A 22830-nucleotide genomic window follows, 5' to 3' on the forward strand; every position below is an offset into this window, starting at 1 on the left:
ATGCAATCAAGATGCATTGAAAATTACTGGTGATTGGAAAGCGAAAGTTGGAAACAAAGAAGAAGGATCGGTTGTTGGAAAATATGGCCTTGATGATAGAAATGATGCTAGAGATAGCATGTCAGAATTTTGCAAGACCAACGACTTCTTCATTGAAAATACATTTTTTCAACAACACCAACAGTGACTATAGACGTGGACTTCGCCAGATGGAATACACAGGAATCAAATCAACTACATCTGTGGAGAGAGACGATGGAAAAGCTCAATATCATCAGTCAAAACAAGGCCAGGGACTGGCTAGAGAACAGACCATCAATTGTTCATATGCAAGTTCAAGATGAAGTTGCAGAAAATTAGAGCAAGTCCAACCAAAAAAACCAAACCTGCTGCCATCAAGTCGATTCCGACTCATAGCAAACCTATACGGCAGAGTAGAACTGCCCCATAGAGTTTCCAAGGAGCGCCTGGCAGATTCGAACTGCTGACCTTTTGATTAGCAGCTGTCTCACTTAACCACTATGCCACCAGGGTTTCCAGAGCAAGTCCACGAGAGCCAAAATACAACTTGAGTATATCCCACTTGAATTTAGAGACCATGTCAAGAATAGATTTGACACATTGAACACTAACGACCAAGGACCAGATGAGTTGTGGAATGACGTCAAGGACATCATACATGAAGAAGGCAAAATGTCATTAAAAAGACAGGAAAGAAAGAAAAGACCAAAATGGATGTCAGAAGAGACTCTGAAACTTGCTTTTGAATCTAGTATAGCTAAGGTGAACAGAAGAAATGATCAATTGAAAGAGCTGAACTGAAGATTGCAAAGGGCGGTTTGAGAAGGCAGAGTGAAATATTTAATAAAATGTGGGAAAGCCTATAGATAGAAAACAAAAAGGGAGGAACATGCTTGGCATTTCTCAAACTGAAAGAACTAGAGAAAAAATTCAAGCCTTGAGTTGCAATATTGAGGGATTCTATGGAGAAAATATTGACAGATGCAGGAAGCAACAATAAAAGAAGAAAGGAATACACAGAATCACTTATACCAAAAAGAATTGGCCAACATTCAGTCGTTTCAGAAGATAGCATATGATCAAGAACCAATGGTACTGAAGGAAGAAGTCCAAGCTGCACTGAAAGGAATGGCAAAAAACAAGGCTTCAGGAATTGATGGAATACCGATTGAGATGTTTCAACAAACAGATACTGCATTGAAGGTACTCACTTGTCTATGTCAAGAATTTGGAAAACAGTTGACTGGCCAGCTAACTGGAAGAGATCCATATTTGTGACCATTCCAAAGAAAGGTGATCCAAGAGAATGTGGAAATTATTGAGCAATATCATTAATATCATACACTAGTAAAACTTTGCTAATCATTCATAAGCGATTGCAGCAGTACATCAGCAGGGAACTGCCAGAAATTCAAGCCAGATTCAGAAAAGGACATGGAATGAGGGTTATCGTTGCTGATGTCAGATGAATCTTGGCTGATAGCAGAGGGTACCAGCAAGATGTTTGCCTGTATTTTATTGACCATGCCAAGGCATTCAACTGTGTGGATCATAACAAATTATAGATAACATTGCAAAGAATGGGAATTCCAGAACACTTAATTTTGCTTATGAGGAACTTGGACATAGACCAAGAGACAGTCATTTGAACAGAACAAGAGGATACTGCATCGTTTAAAGTCAGAAAAGGTTTGCATCAGGGTTGTATCTTTTCACCATACTTATTCAATCTGTATGCTGAGCAAATAATCTGAAAAGTTGGACTATATGAACAAGAATGTGGCATCAGGATTGGAGGAAGGCTCATTAACAATCTGAAATATGCAGATGATACAACCTTGCTTGCTAAAAATGAAGAGATCTTGAAGCATTTATTATTGATGAAGATCCAAGACTTCAGCCTTCAGTATGGACTACACCTCAACATAAAGAAAACAAAAATCCTCACACCTGGACCAATAAGCAACATTGTGATAAATAGAGAAAAGATTGAAGTTGTCAAGGATTTCATTTTACTTGGATCCACAATCAATGCCCGTGGAAGCAGCAGCCAAGAAACCAGATGGACATGTTGTATTGGGCAACTCTGCTGCGAAAGACCTCTTTAAAGTATTAAAAAGCAAAGATGTCACTTTGGGGACTAAGGTGTGCTTGACCCAAGCCATGGTATTTCAAATAGCCTCCAATGCATGCAAAAGCTGGTCAATGAATAAAGAAGACCGAAGAAGAATTATGGCTTTGATTTATGGCATTGGTGAAGAATATTGAATATACATCAACTGCCAGAAGAATGAGCAAATTTGTCTTGGAAGAAGTACAGCCAGAATGCTTCTTAGAAGCAAGGAAGGCAAGACTTCATCTTACGCACTTTGGACATGTTATCAGGAAGGACCAGCCCCTGGAGAAGGACATCGTGCTTGGTAAAGTAGAGGGTCAGTGAAAAAGAAGAAGACCCTCAATGAGTGGGATTGACACAATGGCTGCAACAATGGGCTCAAACATAACAAAGATTGTGAGGATGGCACAGGACCACAGCACTTTTTCGTTCTGTTGTGCGTAGGGTTGCTACGCGTCGGAACTAACTTGATGGCACCTAATAACATCAACAATAACGATGTTTACAGGGGCAGATTGCTAACTGTTTTCTCCCCTGGGGTAGCTGTTGGGTTCAAACTGCCAGTGTTTGACTTAGCAGCCGAGCTCTTTAACCCTTGTGCCACCAGGGCTCCTTCCATAATGCCTACTATGAACCAAAAACTGTGCTAAGTATTGACTATAATGATGAAAAAAACACTGTGCTTACCTTTAAGGAACTTACACTTGGGTGAGCAACATATTCAAGTAAATAAGGATGTACAGTATAACATGCTGTGGCAGGGGTGAATATAGGGTAATATGAAAGACCCCTGGGAGGAATATCTAAAGCAGCCTTGTATGTTTAGGGTACTGGCTAAAAGCACAGACTTTTGGTCAGTACCAGCTTAGAACCCCTGGTAGCTGTGTTATCTGGGAAGTTGACTTTACCTCTCCAAACTGCAGATTTCCCACCTGTAAATTTGGGCTTATATGAGTATTAAATAAAATAATGAATTTCAAGCAATGACTCTTCTCTCCTTCTTGATCCTCATTTTTGAAAGCTCTGGTGATATGCTCTGGATTAAGTGATGTTCTGAGACTTAAGGTGTGAGTAGGTGTTAGTAATGTGAAGAGAGGAAGTAGGATGACAGTCAATACAGAGGAATGAACACATTCAAGGTGTATAACTCAAAGAGAAAAATGGCATGGTGAGAGAACTACAAGTGGTTTAGTTTCATTGAAACACAGTTTATGGGGATGACGGATGGAGGGTGTGGCAGAGAGGCTCAGAGGAGGAGTAACTGTAACATGGAGGCACAAGAGCAAGGGCAACAGGCAAGGGGACTGGGTCCTACCTGGAGGGCCTTGAATGGCGTGATAAGATATTTGAACTTTAGTTTACAGATAAGAAGTTTTGGGTTTGGGAGTGAGATGATCTGACAAATAACCTTTAAAAAATGGCCTGTTCTGTGAGATTTTAGAACAGTGTTTCTTAAAACTTGGTCTGGAAATCTTTTCCATGAAAATCATCTGGAGTATTTGCTATAAGTGCTGGTTTCTGGCAGGGCTTTGAACTGATTCATTCCAGTAGGAACCCCTGCTGAGAATTTGTATTTCTAACAAGTCCCCAGGTAATGTTAATGCAGCTGGTTAGGGACCAATTCTGAGAACCACTAGCAGAGCAGTGGTTCTCAAAATGTATTATACGTAAGAATTACCTGGGAATCTTGTTAAAATGTTGATTCTGATTCAGTATACCTGGGGTGGAAATGTAAATTCTCAGCAGAGGTTTGAACTGGAATGAACTGTTTTGAAGTCCTGGTTTCTGGGATTTCACTGGAATCTCTTGGGTTGAAATGGAAATTGACAATTTTAATGAGACCTCAATTTTTCTGCACACAAAAGCGAAAGTTTCAGAACCACTGCCCTAGAACATTGACGCCCTGGTGACACAGCAGTTAAGTGGTCAGCTGCTAACTGAAAGTCAGCAGTTCGAATCCACCAGCCACTCCTTGGAAACCCTATGGGGCAGTTCTACTGTGTCCTATAGGGTCGCTATGAGTTGGAATCAACTGGACTGCAATGGGTGGTGGTGGTGCCCTAGAACATAGCTTATATCTCAGCCAGAAACCTTGAGACAAACCAGGCAGCAATCAAGCTTTGGGCAAAACAGAGTTTCTGTAGGCTTTTTGACATGTTTTAGAAGTACTTACAGCTGTTTGGCATAGCCATCAGCTGGGAATTCATTTGTAAGTGAAGGTCTTCTCTAAGAACAAGGGTGTGTTAGAAAGAACTTACGAGAAAAAGAAAATAACAAATGCTCTTATAAAGACAGTTTGACACATTTTTGAAGTGGTAATTACAGTTCTGTGTAACATTCAACTTCCAATTTTCACCTGTTTGCAGGTGTTGATGAATCTTTCCTTTATATAGATTGCAAACTATGAAGTAAAATTCAGAAAAGTCCTAAGAATAGCTTGACCCAACAAATCCCCTGCTAATATTTCTTCTCGAACATCAAAAGTGTAAATAACTACTTATCCAGGAGAAGAAAAAAAAAAAAAAAACTCTTATTTTTTTTCCTATAAATGCACAATTCTAATTTTACCAAATATTTAAGATATGAACACTATTCATTTCTTAAACTTCAAAAGTTTCGTTCTCAAAAATTATAACTTAGAGAAACATAACTAGATTTTGTTTGAAGCGTTTTAGTCTGAAGTGGACGTCTCTCTTTTGAGCAATTCATGATGCCTCACTCTTCTAAGGAGAAGCATTCTTTCTTCCTAATCTGAAGAGTAAGGAGTATGGCATCACCGTTTGACCAAAAACAGTTGTCTTTCTTGTAGTAAACAGACCTGTCTAAAGAAAAGGATAATATTACCTCTAAAGGCAAATAGAAAAGATGTGCTTTTACATCAGGATAACTGATGTAAACCAACTCCGGGTGGGGTGTGAGGGGGGGAACCAAGCTATCCCATATAGACATTTTCACTTAATTGTGAATTCCTGGAAGTCACTGTCTCCCACAGAACTTAGTTATAGCTTTCAATAAATATTTGAAAAAGTCAGGAGACTCCTTTTATGTTATCACTTATTACTCAAAAATATAAAAAAAAAAAAAATAGGGCCAAATTTTTCTCTTTTGCAGGGGAGGTCACCATCTTTAGTCTCCACTATTACTTATTTATCATGAATGTATAATCTCTGCGTAGACAGGATTAGCCACTTGATGTCCTCTATATCCACAGTGTTGTTTATGCCTTTCTCCCTAACTGAAATGCCTTCTTTTCCTTTGTCCGTTCATCCACATTGAGCCCATCTACCAGGTTGTGATTGGTTCTCTAATTTTATGTAAAACCAAAAAACCAAACCCATTGCCGTGCAGTTGAGTCTGACTCACAGCAGCCCTATAGGATGGAATAGAACATGGGGTTTCCAAGACTGTAAATCTCTGCAGAAGCAGACTGTCACATCTTTCTCTTGCAGAGCAGCTGGTGGGTTCAAGCTGCCGACCTCTTGGTTAGCAGGTGAGTGCTTAACTACAGTGCCACCAGGGCTCCTCTAAGTTTATGTATTTCCTATTTTATATATTTGTTTTGTCTTATTCTACAAAATTCAGAAAAGACAATGCCTACCAAAATACTAGCACATAGATACCTCTTGATGGATAGCAACTTATTAATTTTATACATTTCGTTTCTAGAGAATGTGGAATTCATTTTCTCCTTTATTATGTTCTTTTAAAGAAGCGATCAGGATTTTTTCTGGAAAATAATCCTACATACCAACTTTGGAAGGCTGGCTACTACATAGTAGTATACTTTCCAGAGGAAGATATCACTATTCTTTGGGATAAAAAGACAACCATTCATATCAAAGTTGGACCACAGTGGAAGGTGGGTCAGCCTAAGCTCTACACGAGATGCGATAAATGAATTACATTTTGCCTTTTACATTGATATACTTAACGAAAGTCAGTTTTTCTGAAATTGATATTGAGACTCATGGATATAATCTGTGGCTAATTAGAGAAAAAACAACATAATAGCAACACATTTCATAAAACTATTGAAAAGATACTTCTATTTTTTGAAAAGATAAATCTTAAAAGCTGGTGCAGATGGTTAAGCACTTGTTACTAGGTTTGAGCCCATTGTTGCAGCCACTATGTCAGTCCATCTCATTGAAGATTTTCCTCTTTATCACTGACCCTCTACTTCACCAAGCATATAGATATAAAACACCACTGTCTCCATTTATTTTTTTAAACGGTCACTGTAGAAATTCTTAAAAAGCATATTTTATATCTTTGAGAAGTTCTAGTAAATATGGCCCCTTAAATGTTAAAATAAATATAGACTATTTCATGGTAATTTTCTTTTACTTTAGAACAAACTATCAGGATTGTGTGGAAACTTTGACAAATGTACTTCAAATGACATGACCACGTCTAATAACTTGGAAGTGAGAAATGCCCAGGTATTTGGAGATAGCTGGGCATTAGGTCAGGTAAGTTAAATACAGTGTATATATTTTAGAAGTAAACAAATATTATTTAGCATATTTGTTCACTAGAACATTTTATTCTTACAGGATAGTTTATTAGGTAATAATTTTAAACTGATATTTGTACAGTAATTCAGTTGATAAACTACTTTCACATTTATCTTCTCATGTAATTCTTATGACAGTAATGACTATTATCTCTAGATTATAGTTGAAGAAATTGAGACTCAGGGAGGTTAAGTGGCTTGTCTAATATTGTATAGCCAGGAAGTAGCAGAGGTGACAGTCAAGCTTACATTCTCTTCCAATCTCATGCTTTCTTCAACATGACAAAATGCTTTATCAATGTATCTGTATTTCTAGGGATGATGTAACTTTTGCCATCTCAAAGCAATGAATAAATGAAGGCAGGATTTCCCAAAGTTTGTTCTTCAGAACTTTGCTGTTTCATGCTATGTTATTAGCATTCATTACATGAAAATAAAGGTGTACGTGTGTGTACGTGTGTGTGTGTGTGTGTGTGTGTGTGTGTGTGTGTGTTGGGGAGAGGATTTATGATCAAGAACTTTTGGGAGAGATTTGAATAACCTAAGTTAGACAGAGATCTTTTCTGAGGATTTCTTGAGCCATTATAAGCCTCCAATGGAGGGATGTGTTTGAGGTATTTCTCAAACTTGCTGTCACAGAACCTATGTGTTTATTTATTATTTCTTAAGGAAGTAGTGTTCTCTGAAATACACTGAGAGATGGTAAACTAACTCAGAAAGAGAGTCAAACTGGTAATTGTTTCTACGCTTTTCTTCTACGGTTTTTAGCCTGTTTTTTTTCTTTTTAGCTGAAAAGAGAGTCTGCAACCACAGTTTCTTGTTAGGCCATTGTATCAGTCAGGTTCTCCAGAGAAATATCAACAATCAGAGATTGTGTGTGTATGTGTGTATGTGTGTGTGTGTAAGGAGACTTATTTTAAGGAATTGGCTCACACGATAGTAGGGCCCGGAAAATCTGAGGGCAGGAGAAACTCAAAAACCCATTGCTGTCTAGTCGATTCAGACTCATAGCAGCCCTATAGGACAGAGCAGAACTCCCCCATGGGGTTTCCAAGGAGCAGCTGGTAGACTTGAACTGCCAGTCTTTTGGTTAGCAGCCAACCTCTTAACCACTGTGCCACCAGGGCTCCTAAGGCAGGCTGGTAGGCTGGAAACTCAGCAAGAGTCGAAGCTGCAGTCTTGAGACAAAATTTCTTTTTTTCTCTGGGAAACCTGTTTTTGCTCTCAAGACCTTCCAGCTGAGTGAAGGGGCCCCACCCACCTTATTGAAGGTAATCTTTATTTTGAAGTAAACTGATTAGAAATGTTAACCATATCTATAAAATACCTTCACTGCAACACCTAGATTACCTGTAGCCATTGCTATTGAGTTGATTTCGACTCATAGTGACCCTTTAGGACAGAGTAGAACTGCCCCATAGAATTTCCAAGGAGTGCCTGGTGGATTTGAACTGCTGGACCTTTTTTGGTTAACAGCTGTAGCACTTAACCACTGCACCACCAGGATTTCCAACACCTAGATTAGTATTTATTAAATAACTGGCTAGCCAAATTGGCACACAAAACTAACAAACGCAGTTACCATTTGGTTAGTTATTCATCACTTTACCAAATTTGCCTAATATGTCTAAGTCTTTTAAAAAATAAATAAATAAAGGAGCTGGAGTAAAATATTTGCCCCATTCAGTAAAATCTGGACAGTATATTTCAGTGTGGTCTAAGATTAAGAGTATAAAGATTTTATTCTTTTACTATATAAAGTATTTAGTATGTTGAAAGAGACAAAATTCTTTTAATTATGGCTTTCATATGGCTTGTTGACTTTAGAAGTTTTATTTTATATTTATCCTATTTGTAAATAAAGAGATAACTAATTTCTAGTAATACTCAATATTAACTATCAAATAATTTTAAACCTCCCAAATTCAAGTCTTTTTCTTTTTAATTCACTACATTTTATTTAGCTCTTTATGTTTTCCTGGCTATATGAACACATAATATAAATAAAACACAGCCTCTGCCCTTAAGGAATTAGGGTCTAGGTTAGTAGGTGAGGTAGAAAAATTAACAATGAAAATATAGTCAGGTAAATACTTTGATAGAAAACCAAAAAGCCAAACCTGTTGCATCAATTTTGACTCATAGTGACCCTATAGGAAAGAGTAGAACTACTTCAGGGTTTCAGAGGAGTGGCTGGTGGATTTGAACTGCCAAGCTTTTGATTAGCAGCCAAAGGTCTTAACCACTGTGCCAGCAGGGCTCAAAGTGCATACCAAATGGCAGTTGTGATTGTAAAGGGAGTTTCCTGGAGAAGGTGCCTCTGAGCTGAATCCTATAAAATTCATAGGAGCTGGGCAAGTGAAGATTATGAGAAAGATTATAACAGGGAAACGAGGGAGCAGCTATCTAAAGGTACCAGGAAGCTGGAGAGAATATGGTGCCTGAAAGGAAATTGAAGAAGTTCAGTATGATTGAAGTTAGGAATGGCTGGAATGCAAAGTATAGAGATGCAAGATACAAGGGCCAGGTTCTAGACTAAAAATCCAAAGACTAGTTGGGAGGCTCTACCTAGAAATGTTGAGTCAGCAAAGATTTCGGAAACTCTAAATTTGAGGGGCCTTAAAGATGAAAATCATCACTATCTGTTGAAAGGTTGTATTTGGAAGAATGAATATGGAGGATTCCAAGAAGTCTCCTACCTTCCTGGCTCACTAGGTAGATGCTGGTGCTCTTTCTTAAGGCAAGGCAAAGAGAAGAATAGGTTTGTGGGTGGTGGGAGGGAATGGGGACAAAAATCTTGGCTGGAGATACAGATTTGGCAGTTATTTCTATATCCAGGTTGTTGAAGCCCAGACAAGTATAAAGAATGAGAAAAGGAGAGGTTTGATAATAAGCACGGCAGAGGAGGAAGGTGGAAAGAGATTGGAGAGCAATAGCCAATGAGGTAGGAGAAAACCCAGCAGAAAATGGTGTCTCCAAAACCAAAAGAGGGCAAAGTATTAAACAGAGTTGAGGTGGGGAAAGGACAAGTGAGATGAAGACTGAAAAGTCACTTTATGTTTAGTAATTAAGAGGTCATTGGTGAACTTTTCCAGGGAAGTTTCAAGGAAGTGGAATAGAGGAGGTAGAGGCCAAACTGTTGACTGTATGGAAGGTGAGGCTGTAGGGACTCGAAGATGGGTTGTGACAAAAATGAGAAAAGTGAAAAATGAAAGAGCTTCATTTGCTTATGTAATTTTTTGTCAAGTAAATACCATATTTTAAGACAATTACAATTACCTATACACTATCTCCACTATCACTATGATTTTAGTATTATATTTTGTCACCTTCGGAAACAATATATGCCATTAATATCGAGTTAGCTGGAGCAGATGCTTTAGATAAAGCCTTTCTAAATGGATGAGAATGTATAAAATGCAAATTGTAGCAGAGTCAGGTAAGTTTTTCTGGTTTCAGTTTCAGAAATCACCCTTTTAAGAGTTTCATTTTTTTCTCCCTTAATTTTTTCAACAGTGTGAAACCCCAAGTGAAACAATTAAACCCTGCGAGGCACAGCAAAACAAATTTCCATATGCCAAGAGAGAATGCTCCATTTTGTACAGTGATGTTTTTGCTCCATGTCGCAACGTGGTAAATGAATGCTTTACTAAACTCTCAGATTTAAAGAAGTACTGCTTCTATAATGTTGAGGTGAACTGGACAAATAATTTAGCTACCCCATTGGCTTTCAAGTATACTGCTTAACCATTTTTAGGAGGACAATTTTTTTAGTTTGCTTTTCTGTAGAAATAATGCCTTAATTGATTTACTCATTCTGTTTCGCTTCATCTCATTTAACACCATGTCTTTGTACATTGTATTTGTAGTAATTTGTTTTCGTTTATAAAGTATTTTTATAGACATCATTTATGATCAAGGCATAAATGTATAGTGGTTATTTGGAAATAATTGTGTAGTCTGTAGTTAGAGTTGAGGGGCAGAGCCTGCATTGGAGGACATAGAGAAATTGAAATTTGAGGTTATTAAACTTATTCACCCAGAACATTATTTAAATACAGTTTATTGGATAGTAATATTTGGTGCATTGCTTCACTTAGCATTCCTGAATTCTAACTTATGCCATGCTAGCTCATCATTACTATTCCCAAACTCGTTTCTTAACTCTTCATGAGTTACCTCTGAGAAAAATTAGCTATTCTATGCAAAATGAGCAGATTTCTGTAGATGAGTCTCTCAGTGATCATGTTTATTTGCGTTCAGAGAGCATTGCCAACTGGGCATTCTTCTCCTCATCTCAAGGTATAGTTTAAAAGTATCACTAGTGACGCTTTTCAAATGGGTTTAGAAGCATATCCCAAGATAGAACGTAGTTTATTTAGAAGCTTAACTTCCTAAATTCCTTTCCAGTGTAATAATTCTAGGTCCCAGTAGTAATGTCAAAAAGCTTAAGATATTTGAAAAATCAAGAGAAAGCACAGTTGGAAGCAGAATATGCTCTTCTTTTAATGTCATGTGAATATGCCAATAATTAAACAGTGAATAATCTGCTATATTGCAGATATTGCAATGATATTTAGTCATTAACTTTATTTCTTTGATCTTTGATATTATATTTGCGTTATAAATTTGTTTCTCCTTTGGGCAATACAGAGATGTAAAGATATTGAGAACCCTCCAAATGACATTGTTAAGCCAACAAATTTTGAAAATATACCAGTTAATTTTCTTTTAGAAGGTTAAGTTTAATGAATTATGGTCGGTAGTTATTGAAATGAAATCATCTTTCACTTCGTTTTTAGATCGATGTTACTTCTTTTGCCAAAAATTGCCATGAAGATACATGTAACTGTAATCTTGGCGGAGATTGCGAATGCTTATGTACAAGTATTGCAGCGTATGCATACAAATGTTGTCAGGAAGGGGTATCAGTTCACTGGAGATCGTCTACTACTTGTTGTGAGTACTGTCCTTAGAACATCACTAAATGGGAACCTTATAAGGAGATTCATATTAATTTTTCCTTTATCATAGAACTAATTCCATGAAAGACATGGAAATAGAATTTACTATTTAAGACAACTGATTTTTATATTCCTTTGACAAAGTAGACAAATGGTATTATAGCAAAAGGATTTATGAAAAGAAAAATTTAAGGTAGTTTTTGCATTCTGTGTTTCATTGCTGTCATTGTAACATTTGAACTGTAAATTATTTATAAACCATTCTCAAAGAAATCATTTATAACTCTAATCCTCTTATGCCTGTGCAATTTCACTCTGTTCTGGTTTTAAGAAACCTCTATTTTTTACAAAATAAATAAATAACCTAATATTGGGTTTGCTTATAGATTGGACTCTTTAAACTTTTTAGTTTATCTGTGTAGGTAGGTAGTAAGTCACCTGAATAACACTTAATGATTTTAACACTTTAAGTTGACATTTCTAAATTGACAGATACATTTGCTGACCTCTAAAATAATCTTATTAAATTTAGTTAATGAAAACAAATCATTCATAAAGAATACCCTTTGAACAGAGGAAGTTTCCAAATAATTATGTTACTCTATGTACTTTCACCTGGTCATTGCTGAATATATGGCCATGTCTTGTGGTCAATTTCTTACATCGATTCATTTTTTTTTTCTTCCTTTTTAGCCCTTGATTGTGAATATTACAATGAAGGTACGTGACTTTTTAATAAAGAATATAACTATAGTATTCTGTTAAGTGTATTTTCATGTTAAAGTTTGTGAAAAACTTATGTTGGGGAAAAAAGTATAAATAGTTCAGAATTTGTTATATACTCTATGAAAGCCTCTACTTATTAAATTTATTAAAATTTCTTAAGTACGCTAGTTAAAATTTATACCTTGAATAATAAAAGGGTGTGTAACTCAGTTCCCAGCCCTTAGGAGGCAATTAACACATAGTTTTTGAATGATATGAATGAATGGATGAGTAACATCAGTTAATTTTTTAAAAGGATAAAATACATATACAAAGGGTATACATTTTACCACTATGGAAAAATACAGACATTGCCCAAATTTTATTATGCTGTGAAAATCAAAGAAACAAATTGTAAATGTGTTAAAAATAACAAAGAATATGTTTAGCCATAACTGTAGGCAAAAATCATTATTTACATATTAACAGAACGAGAACTTATTGATAAGGTAAAAATGAAAGTCTCTCAGACCTACCAAAGAAGAAAAGAAGACTTTTAATAATCATGTAAATGAGATTTTAAAGTATATCTGTGACTAATCTGAGGAGCTCTGGTGGTGCAGTGGTTAAGTGCTTGGCTGCTAACTGAAAGGTCAGCGGACCCTACCAGCCACCCTGTGGAAGGATGTGGCAATCTGCCTCCATAAAGATTGCAGCCTTGGAAACCATAGGGGGCACTTCTACTCTGTCCTGTAGGGTCCCTATGGGTCAGAATGGACTCGATGACAATGGAATTGGCTTTTTGTTTTAGTGACTAATATGAATCATTATAGGTAATCTTAAAAAGCATGTTTTTTCATTATATTGGATCAGTAGTTCCAAGTTTTACCTGCCAACTCAGTGATATTCACTTAGTAACTTTTAGTGATTAAATCTATCTATCAGATTTCAGATGAATTTCTCAGTAATAACAAACAGGTTAGCAATATTTGAATGTTTCCAAGTGGTTTTTCTTCCCAGTCTCCTGTGTAGACAGCATCCCAACCAGCAGATCAGCAGCATGTGGATGTTTGCTCGGTTGTCTCATAACAATCTAATAGTCAGCTGCAGTGATGTCAATGCCTATGTTTTCTGTCTGTGTTGTCCTCAACCCTAATTTTGTATGGTGTCTCAGCCATTAGAAAGGACTTTGTCTTTCAGTACTATCTCATTATATGGAGTAGCTTGGGACGACTTGTACCCTACATCAAATGCTGGAGTGAATAACAGAGAAGGGGGAAATCTGGGGAATTAGTAGTAGTTTGGCAGGTGTGTAGTTTGAGAATGAGGAAGGATGTGGCTCATACCCTTCCCAGCGCCCAGAGCCATCATTAGTGCAGCATATTCAGACATGCGGGAGCTGGCAGAAAATGACAAACAGATCAGTAGTTTCAGGGAACAAAACACTAAATTGGATGAGAAAGTTATGCTTGTGCTTGATAACTAGCAGATCAAATTCATCCAATTAATACTACAGTTTATTAATTGCTTATTATGTTCAAAACACTGTAGTAAGCACATCACTCCTTTACTCTTATTTACTCTATCTCTGAGTTTAGAGGTGATTAATCTTATTTTATAGATGAGGAAGTTAACCCTGATCAAAGTTAAATAACTTACTCAAGGTAGTTAAGTGGTAGAACCAGGATCCAATTCCACTTCTAACAGACTTCAAAACCCAAACTGTTAATTTCTACTTTAGAGTACCTCAATAAACAAACACTTCTTGAAAATCTATCATACACCTGATACTGCTCATCTTTTTTGTGCATAGACAATAAGATATGGTTGGTAGATGAATGTGTGGGCTTAGAGAGTTTGGGATCATATATACCTGGGTTCTGGTCCCAGCATCTACAGTAGGGTGACTTCTGGGAGATGACATTTGAGTTGACTTGAATGGTGAGAAGGAAACTGCCATTTCATGATCCTGGAAGATAGTGTACAAAGAAGAAGGAACAGAAAATAATAAATTTCTGAAATGAGAAAAAAAATTGACAATTGTTTGGGACAAAAGAGAAGCCAGGAAGACTGTACCATGGTCAACAAGTGTGAAGTGAGATGAGGTCAGAGGGAGCAAGCACCAGATCATGTAGGGCCTTGCTCGAGGTAAGGGATTTTATTTTATTTTTGTTGCAATGAGAAGTCTTTGGGGGGAGCACTAAGGAGGCGAGAAGCATGATGTGATTTTAACTTTATAAAGATCACTCTGCTGCTGTGTGAAGGATGTACTGTAGGAGAGGAGAGTGGAGAGAATGAAACCTGGAGACTGTTGTAAGACCTAAAGTGAGATATGATGGTGGCTTTGACAAGAGTGATAGCAGCAAAGATGACAAAAGAAGTTGATTTGGATATGAGCGGGGCAAGTGTTGTATGGTCTATAGGACTCAGTGGATTGGCTCATGGAGTGTGAGATAACACAAGGAGTCAAGGGTGACTCAAAGATTTTTCTCCTCAACAACTGATGAAAGAAGTTGCCATCTACTGAAATGAGCTAATCTGGGCCTGGGTTAGAGTTCACCTTTTGAGATGGTAATTTTAATAGTTCTTTAGATATTCCAGTTGAATGAGCAGATGGATGTTTAAGTCAAGAGCTCATGGAAAAGACCCAGTTATCAGTTTGAAGATGATATTTGAAACCACAGAACTGGATGACATCGTTTAGGGAGAATTTCAAACAACGAAGAGATGAGGGCCAAAGTCAGAGACCTAAGACACAGTCACCTGGAAGATGAGGAGGAAATAAGACTGAGAAAGAGTGCTAATGCAGGGGCAGAAAAGCAAGAGAATGTGACAGAAGTCAAGAAATAAAGTGAAAGAGGAAAGTGGTCAACAATGCAAAATTATGCTAAGAGGGCTGTTGAGATGAAGACAAAAATGTAGGTAACTGATGACTTTAATAGCTGCCTAACTGGAGTAGTTGGGAGGTAGGTCAGCCTGGAGAGGGTTAAGGAGAGAATAGGAAGTAATAAAGTGAAAATACCCAAAGGTAGAGAAAAAGGGGAAAAGAGTAGAGAAATAAATTGATGAAGCGATAGAGGAAGGGAATAATTGCAGGGGCAGTATCTTTATGAAGTTGAGAGTGGATGTGATTCAGAGCTCAAGTGGAGGGGCTAACCTTAGTTAGGTGTGACTTTTTTTCTTTCCAACAGAACAGAAAGCAGGGTGTGTGGGTGCAAAAGCATTTAAATTGGTGAATATTGATGATGGAAAGATGATAGTTCTTAGGGCTTCTGTTTTCACTATAAGGTTAAGAGAATAGGTGATCAGCTGAAAGTGTGGTGTGGAGGGGTGATATTGAAGACTTGGGGAGAAAGAAGAAGCTATGAAATCATCTTCTGGTGAGTGAAGAAATGAAATTACTAGGAAATTTCTAGCAAGGTTGAGTATCTATTTTATTTTTTGTTGTAATAATTTTGGAGTTCTCCTGGTTGGCTCAGGCCTAGGTGACTGCCTGATTTTTCTGCAGTTAACTTCTGATACTCAGGTGCAAGTCTTAGATTTGTTGTGATTTTTCCATATGGGTATATGCATGCAGAAGCTGGATAGTGAAAAATGATGCATTTGAATTGCAGTGTTGGCAAAGAATGTTGAACATATTGCAGACTATAAAAAGAATGAACAAATCAGTATTTGAAGAAATAGAACTAGGATACTCCTTAGAAGGGAGGGTGGCAAGACTTCGGCTCGCTTACTTTGATATGTCCTCAGAAAAGGACATCATATTTGGTTAAGTAGAGGATCAGCAAAAATGAGGAAAACCCTCAATGAGATGGATTGACACAATAACTGTAACAACGGACTCAAACACATCAATGATTGTAAACATGGCACAGGACTGGGCAACATTTCATTCTGTTACATATGAGGTCGCTCTGAGTGGGAGCCAAATCGATGTCAACTAACAACAGAAACAATGCAACAAGGAGAGAGTAGGGCCAGCAAGGTAAGAATGTAAGTGTGTGATTATGGTGCCAGAACAAGAATTCTAATTTGGATAAGGAGGGAGATGAAGACATAAAGAGTGATAAAAAGTGAAAAATGATAGGGTTTTGCTGAGATTGAAGGATTACAGGAGTGAGTACCAGAGGAGTGAGGCAGAAGGACTGGCAGTGATGGTTAGACAGTGAGTGTTTGACAGAAGAATTTTGAGGATTCAGTTGTTGAAGATGACAAGGTCTAGTTTTTGACTGTGTGAGTGAGTGGTTCATGGGGCATGAAACTTAAGAAATCAAGGGGGAGTTAATGAGCCTCCAATTTATTGTCTCTGAAATTTCATCTGATCATAAATTTGATATTTTTGTTACTATAACAATCACAGCGTCACTCTTTTATGAGAAGCAAAGCTGAGTTCCAATATGAGACTTTTAGGAAATGAGATCAGCAATGAGAATTCTGAGGACACTGCTGCCTAAACCTAAGGCATAAATATAAGAAGAGACAGAAAATTACATCCTCAGGGAAAATGCCAGAAGATAACAGGAGTCTGCTTACTCTGAAATCTATTTGATGAGGAAGGTATAGCCGCTTAAACCAATTCAAACAATTAAGAGGTTTTAAGGAAGTGTCGGAAACCCTGGTGGTGTAGTGATTAAGTGCTACGGCTGCTAACCAAAGGGTCGGCAGTTTGAATCCGCCAGATGCTCCCTGGAAACTCTATGGGGCAGTTCTACTCTGTCCTATAGAGTTGCTATGAGTCAGACTCGACTTGATGGCACTGGGTTTGGTTTGGTTTTTTTAAGGAAGTGTCAGCTCTCTCAGTGACTGGACAAATACTGGATCCATGAAAGACAAGTTACAGTAATAGTTACAGAAAAGCTGGGCCATTAAAGAACTCTAATCAATCTATGCAAGGCAGTTTAGGTGCCTTACTGAGCCAAGGAAAATCTGACAGTTTAAGCTGTAAATGTCCAAACATGGCCGGATAGGTTTGGAGAACAGGAGAGATGTATTAAAAAGCAAATGTGTGCAATCTAGCTTTGGTTATTTACGTTAATATTTCCTCAACTTTTAGGAAACAATCTTTGTAAATTTGATGGAGAAAAAAAAAAAAACATTAAAAAAGCACTCTGGTTAATTATATAAAAATCTAGATCACAAATATTTCCCGTTTTTGAAAATCTCCATCTGCATCTCTGTACTCTTTAGCATTCCTTCTGCAGTCCCTTGGGCCTAGAAGCAGAATTGCCTATGAATACTGAATATCTGCCTTTTGCTATAGATTAATTTATTGGTACATTTTGCTTTCTGTCAACAAGTCTGCTGCATTCTAGTGATTGTTCTTTTTTCTAATGCATTACAGGATTCTTTAAACCAGCTCTTTAAACCAGTTCTTCTAGTTTCATTTATAATATTGTGTTGGATTGCCAGAAGAATGAACACATCTGTCTTGGAAGAAGTAGAGCCAGAATGCTCCTTAGAAGGGAGGATGGTGAGACTTCATCTTATGTACTTTGGACATGTTATCAGGAGGAACCAGTCCCTGGGGAAGGATGTCATGTTTGGTAAAGTAGAGGGTCAGCGAAAAAGAGGAAGACCCTCAATGAGATGGATTGACACGACTCCAACAATGGGCTCGAACTCAGCAATGATCGTGAGGATGACACAGGACTGGGCAATGTTTCATTCTGTTGTGCATGGGGTTGGAACCAATTTGACGGCACCTAACAACAACAACAATATTCATAGGGTGAATACAGGACATTCAACCTTCGTGATACACTAATACATTACATGGTGTGACGAAGGAATCTATTTCCTATGATTGTGGTAATAGGGAAAGTATCAACCTGGCAAAGGGAGTAAGAGTTTGATAAAGTACTGCAATAGAGATAGAAAATTGAAAACAAACAAAAAAAGGGGTTATGTAATTACAGAGATTTCTGATACTATTAATGAAAAGTAAATGATTTGAAATGATTATTCTTAATTTGTTTCATCCTAAATAAATTCACAGCTATTTGTTGAGTTCATTGCTTACCACATGCTGGTTACTATGTTATTAAGATATACATGTTATTTAAAGCTAATACAGAAATGAACATTTGTGATTATGTAGGGGGGAAAGAAAAATTTCAATAACCCTCACTATAAAGTCTGTATATGATAACTTCATGCTCATTTTTATGGCATTTACTAAAAATGTAGAGGTATTGTTATTGCTGTAGGTGAGCAAGGAGTTCAATATTCTGCTAAAACTTGTGTAAGTTTTAAGTTCAGAGTGATTTTATTAGATCCCAAAACCAAACCCACCGTAGTAAGTCAGTTTGGACTCATAGCAACCCAAAAGGACAGAGTAGAGCTGCCTCATAGGATTTCCAAAGCCGTAAATCTTCTCCCAGGGAGTGGCTGGTGGATTCAAACTCCTGATCTTTCAGTTGGCAGCCAAGAGCTTTAACCACTGTTCCACCAGGGCTCCTTAGTTTTATTAGATACAGGTGCTGTTGAGTTGGTTCTGATTCATACTAAACCTATGTACCACAGAATGAAACACTGTCTGGTCCTGTGCTGTCATCACAATCACTGCTGTGTTTGAGGCTATTGTCAATCCATCTCATTGAGGGTCTTCCTCTTTTTCAATGACCCTCTACTTTACCAAGCATGATGTCCTTCTCCAGGGACTGGTCCTTCCTGCTAACATTTCCAAGGTATGTAAGATGAAGTCTCACCATCTTCCCTTCTAAGGAGCATTCTGGCTGTACTTCTTCCAAGACATTTGTTTGTTCTTCCAGCAGGCCATGGTATATTCAATATTCTTCATCAACACCGTAGTTCAAAGACATCAATTCTTCTTTGATCTTTTTATTCATTGTCCAGCTTTCACATGCATATGAAGCAATTGAAAATACCGTGGCTTGGGTCAGGTGCACCTTAGTCCTCAAAGTGACATCTTTGCTTTTTACAACTTTAAAGAGATATTTTATAGCAGAGTTACCCAATGTAATACATCATTTGATTTCTTGACTGTTGCTTCCATGGGTGTTGATTGTGGATCCAAATAAAATTAAATCTTTGACAACTTCAGTACTTTCTCCATTTATCATAATGTTGCTTATGGTCCAGTTTTGAGGATTTTTATTTTCTTTATGCGAAAATTAATCCATACTGAAGGCTGTAGTTTTTGATCTTCATCAGTAAGTGCTTCAAGTCATATTCACTTTCAGCAAGCAAGGCTGTGTCATCTGCATAACCCAGGTTGTTTATGAGTCTTCCTCCATTTCTGATGCCCCGTTCTTCCTCATATAGTCCAGATTCTCAGATTATTTGCTTAGCATACAGATTGAATAAGTATGATAAAAGGATACAGCCCTGATACACACCTTTCCTGACATTAAACCATGCAGTATCCCCTTGTGCCTCTTGATCTATATACAGGTTCCATGTGAGCACAATGAACTGTTCTGGAATTCCCATTCTTCGGAATATTATCCATAATTTGTTATGATCCACACAGTCGAATGCCTTTGCATAGTCAATAAAACACAGGTAAACATTTTTCTGGTATTCTCTGTTTTCAGCCAAGATCCATCTGACATCAGCAATGATATCCCTGGTTCCACGTCCACTTCTGAATCTGGCTTGAATTTCTGGCAGTTCCCTGTCAATGTACTAGACAGAATGTGCTTGTTACTGTGTTTAAAGTATTACTGCAGGAAATGATTGCTTTTAGTAGACATTGAAATTATATTTCTCATTGCAAAAAATTATGGTAAGGTCAATGACTTGTCTCTCAACTGTTGGTGAAAATACATGAAAACAATTCAAAAGCAAGATATCAGTTAACTGAGAGTCATTTCAGAAGCTTTAGATTTTTGTACAAATGAATTTCTCAGATAAAAATTATCTCTTCAGGTTGCTGTACTAAAGGACATGTGCAGTAGGGGAGAGAAGCTTTTGTTTAACTGTCTATCGCCTTTCTTCTAACCTTATGTTGAATATCCATAAGGGTGTTTCAAGCTGTGAAGTTGTAGTTGTATATGTCTTACTCATTTTGAAATATATCTCCTTATAATCTACATTTTTATCAATAATTTGAAGTGTATCTGTAACTGTATCTGTGGCGTTTATGTTGCTCTTGTTGTTCCTAGGAAATGAGCCATTGGTGGTAAAGTCTTTTGAAATAATTTTCTTTGATTGTTGTATAATTTTGGTTCATGGAGAAGCACAATGTGTAACATACATTTGTAACATTGGTGGGGGCCCACTACTGTACTGCCAGGCTCAGAAAAATTCTCCGTTGTTCCTGTTAGCTCCATCTTGGTGTGGGAGAAAATTCTGCTTTCACGTCTCCATTTCCATTCCAAATGCCGAAGTCCCTAATAAAGCTCTTTTCATTATGACTTACAAGTGTCCCCAGCTGCTCAGTGATGAGTTGTCCCACATGATGAGTCAGTAGTAAGGACTACACTTGAATATAATTTAATCATTTGAGTTTCTCCTCTCTTCACCTGGTCCTCAGGATGGAAAGTTTGGTTCTTGTTCTCTTTTCTACTTGGAAGACTTCTCATACCTCCAATCCAGTCATCCTCTCCCCTTCCCTTAGTGGTCTTCATTTCTGAAAGGGGAAAAACCTGGACCTCACATTTCTTTAGATCTTTTTCCTCCTTTTCAGGGTGGGCTGGGAAAGGAAAATTGCCTGTGAGATAAAAAGGAGAAAAAGAGGGCAAGCGAAATACACTGAGAACAACCAGATTAATCTTTTGTGATCTGACCTACAACACATGTTAACATTTTACTTAAACTACACTGCAAAATATGCATATACCTGTAAAAAGTATACAGCTGATAATTATGTAACTTAATTTCTGATGATTTGGGAGGAAATTGAAAGTGTTGTAATATCTCAGGTATTAAAAAATTAAGCGACACAGAGATTAGGTTGAAGGTAAATACAACTTTTGTCATAAAATCGAACTTCTAAAAAAATTTTTTTTGGACTATCAGCATACTTAATTATCATTTAGTTACTTCTCTTTATATGATGGAGTGGGCAGAAAAATTATTTTGGTCGAGTTGAGTTTCAGGTTTGGTTCTACTAGTTTTTTACAATAGGTACTTTTTTCTGTATAGAACCCATTAAGTCACTGAAATTGTAGTATAAGTAAAAAGGTCTTTGACTTCTCTCTTAAGATTCATCTTATTTATTTATTTTTGTATAGACATACCTCACTGATGAAATTCAATAATTTACAGAAAAAGGAAATATTGTGTATCATGTCTGTGAATTCTGTTTTTATGCTATGCAATCTACTAAGGGGAAATGATTCTTAGAAAACTATCAAAATGTGTTTCCATTGATAGAGTTAAATTTATTATGTATATTGAATCTTGGAATATTAGAATATCAGAATCTTGGAATATTAGAGCTGGAAAGTAATCTAGGCAAACTTCTTCATATAGGTAAGAAACTTTGAGGTCCAGAAAGCTTAACTCAACCTTCCATGCAGTATATATATATATATAAAACATATACATACATAATTGGAAATACGTATTCTGAATTATTAGTTTTTAAAAGAGTTCAGTTATGTTATTAGTGATACATTTTTAAAGGCTTTTTTTTGGAGTATTTTTTAGTTATTAAAATCTGTTTTATTTAAGTGACAGATTGAAATTTAAAAATTCTATGCTAACTTTTAATCTTCTGATTTGCTTTTAACTAGGACTTGGAGAAGGACCATATATGCTGGCAAGTTATGGGCACAGTGGCCTTATTCTGGGGGCCAATATGAGCAGTAGAAGCATTTTCTCTTTTCCAAGAAATGGTATTCATGACAATTTATTTTTTAATTTTATGATCACTCCAGGCCTTTTCAAAGAGAAGGCATCATGTAAGTATAATTTCCAATTGAAAATAATAATTTAATTTTCCATTTACACTTCTCATATATTCAGTAAAAATTGATCTAATATGTTTTTGATATTTTCTAGGCCTTAAATTATATAAAACCAAATATACATTGACACATGAATTAGCTATCTCTTTTATGTATACAATCTTTTCTTTGTTTATCTGTTGGCATGTGTGTGCTAATTAGAGCTCCAATTGATTGAGTTCTTGGTCCTAAATAAAGCACAGCTTAAATTTTCATAGTATTAATAATCACAGAATTTAATTTGAAATTTTTGGAAAATTACCCACCGATCACTAAGATTTGAAAGATTTTAATGCCAGATTAAAGTAAAACGAAATAGATTATACTTGAGTGTCAAAGAAGTTAGCAATTAAAAGCATAAATCAGAATCTAGGCAGTCATTGAGACTTCCCGGTATACTTACCTGGCCTTGTCTGTCCTACTTCACTGACATGTCTTAAGTGACAAGAACCTGGGCCTGCATTTAGCTGGTTTGCACAGGCAGGTCTACACTGCTTGTATCCACCTGGCACCTGTTCTGTTGGTTAGTGCCCCCTTCTGATCCATTTATGCCCAGACTGCATTGTTGATATACCACACCTACCTAGAATAGTG

General features: G+C 36.9%; 1 protein-coding gene across 1 annotated transcript in view; it reads left to right on the plus strand.

Annotated features, from left to right (window-relative positions):
• OTOGL (otogelin like) overlaps nucleotides 1-22830 on the plus strand; it is a 344392-nt gene that overhangs the window by 248159 nt on the left and 73403 nt on the right. Inside the window, exons 29-34 of the mRNA XM_049884965.1 lie at nucleotides 5847-5996; nucleotides 6490-6609; nucleotides 10170-10286; nucleotides 11456-11612; nucleotides 12311-12337; nucleotides 22024-22191. Of these exons, the coding sequence (XP_049740922.1) occupies nucleotides 5847-5996; nucleotides 6490-6609; nucleotides 10170-10286; nucleotides 11456-11612; nucleotides 12311-12337; nucleotides 22024-22191 (739 nt within the window). The remainder of the gene's footprint in view (nucleotides 1-5846; nucleotides 5997-6489; nucleotides 6610-10169; nucleotides 10287-11455; nucleotides 11613-12310; nucleotides 12338-22023; nucleotides 22192-22830) is intronic.

This window comes from Elephas maximus, chromosome 4 (genome assembly GCF_024166365.1).
Source record: "Elephas maximus indicus isolate mEleMax1 chromosome 4, mEleMax1 primary haplotype, whole genome shotgun sequence".
Taxonomy (NCBI): Eukaryota; Metazoa; Chordata; class Mammalia; order Proboscidea; family Elephantidae; genus Elephas; species Elephas maximus.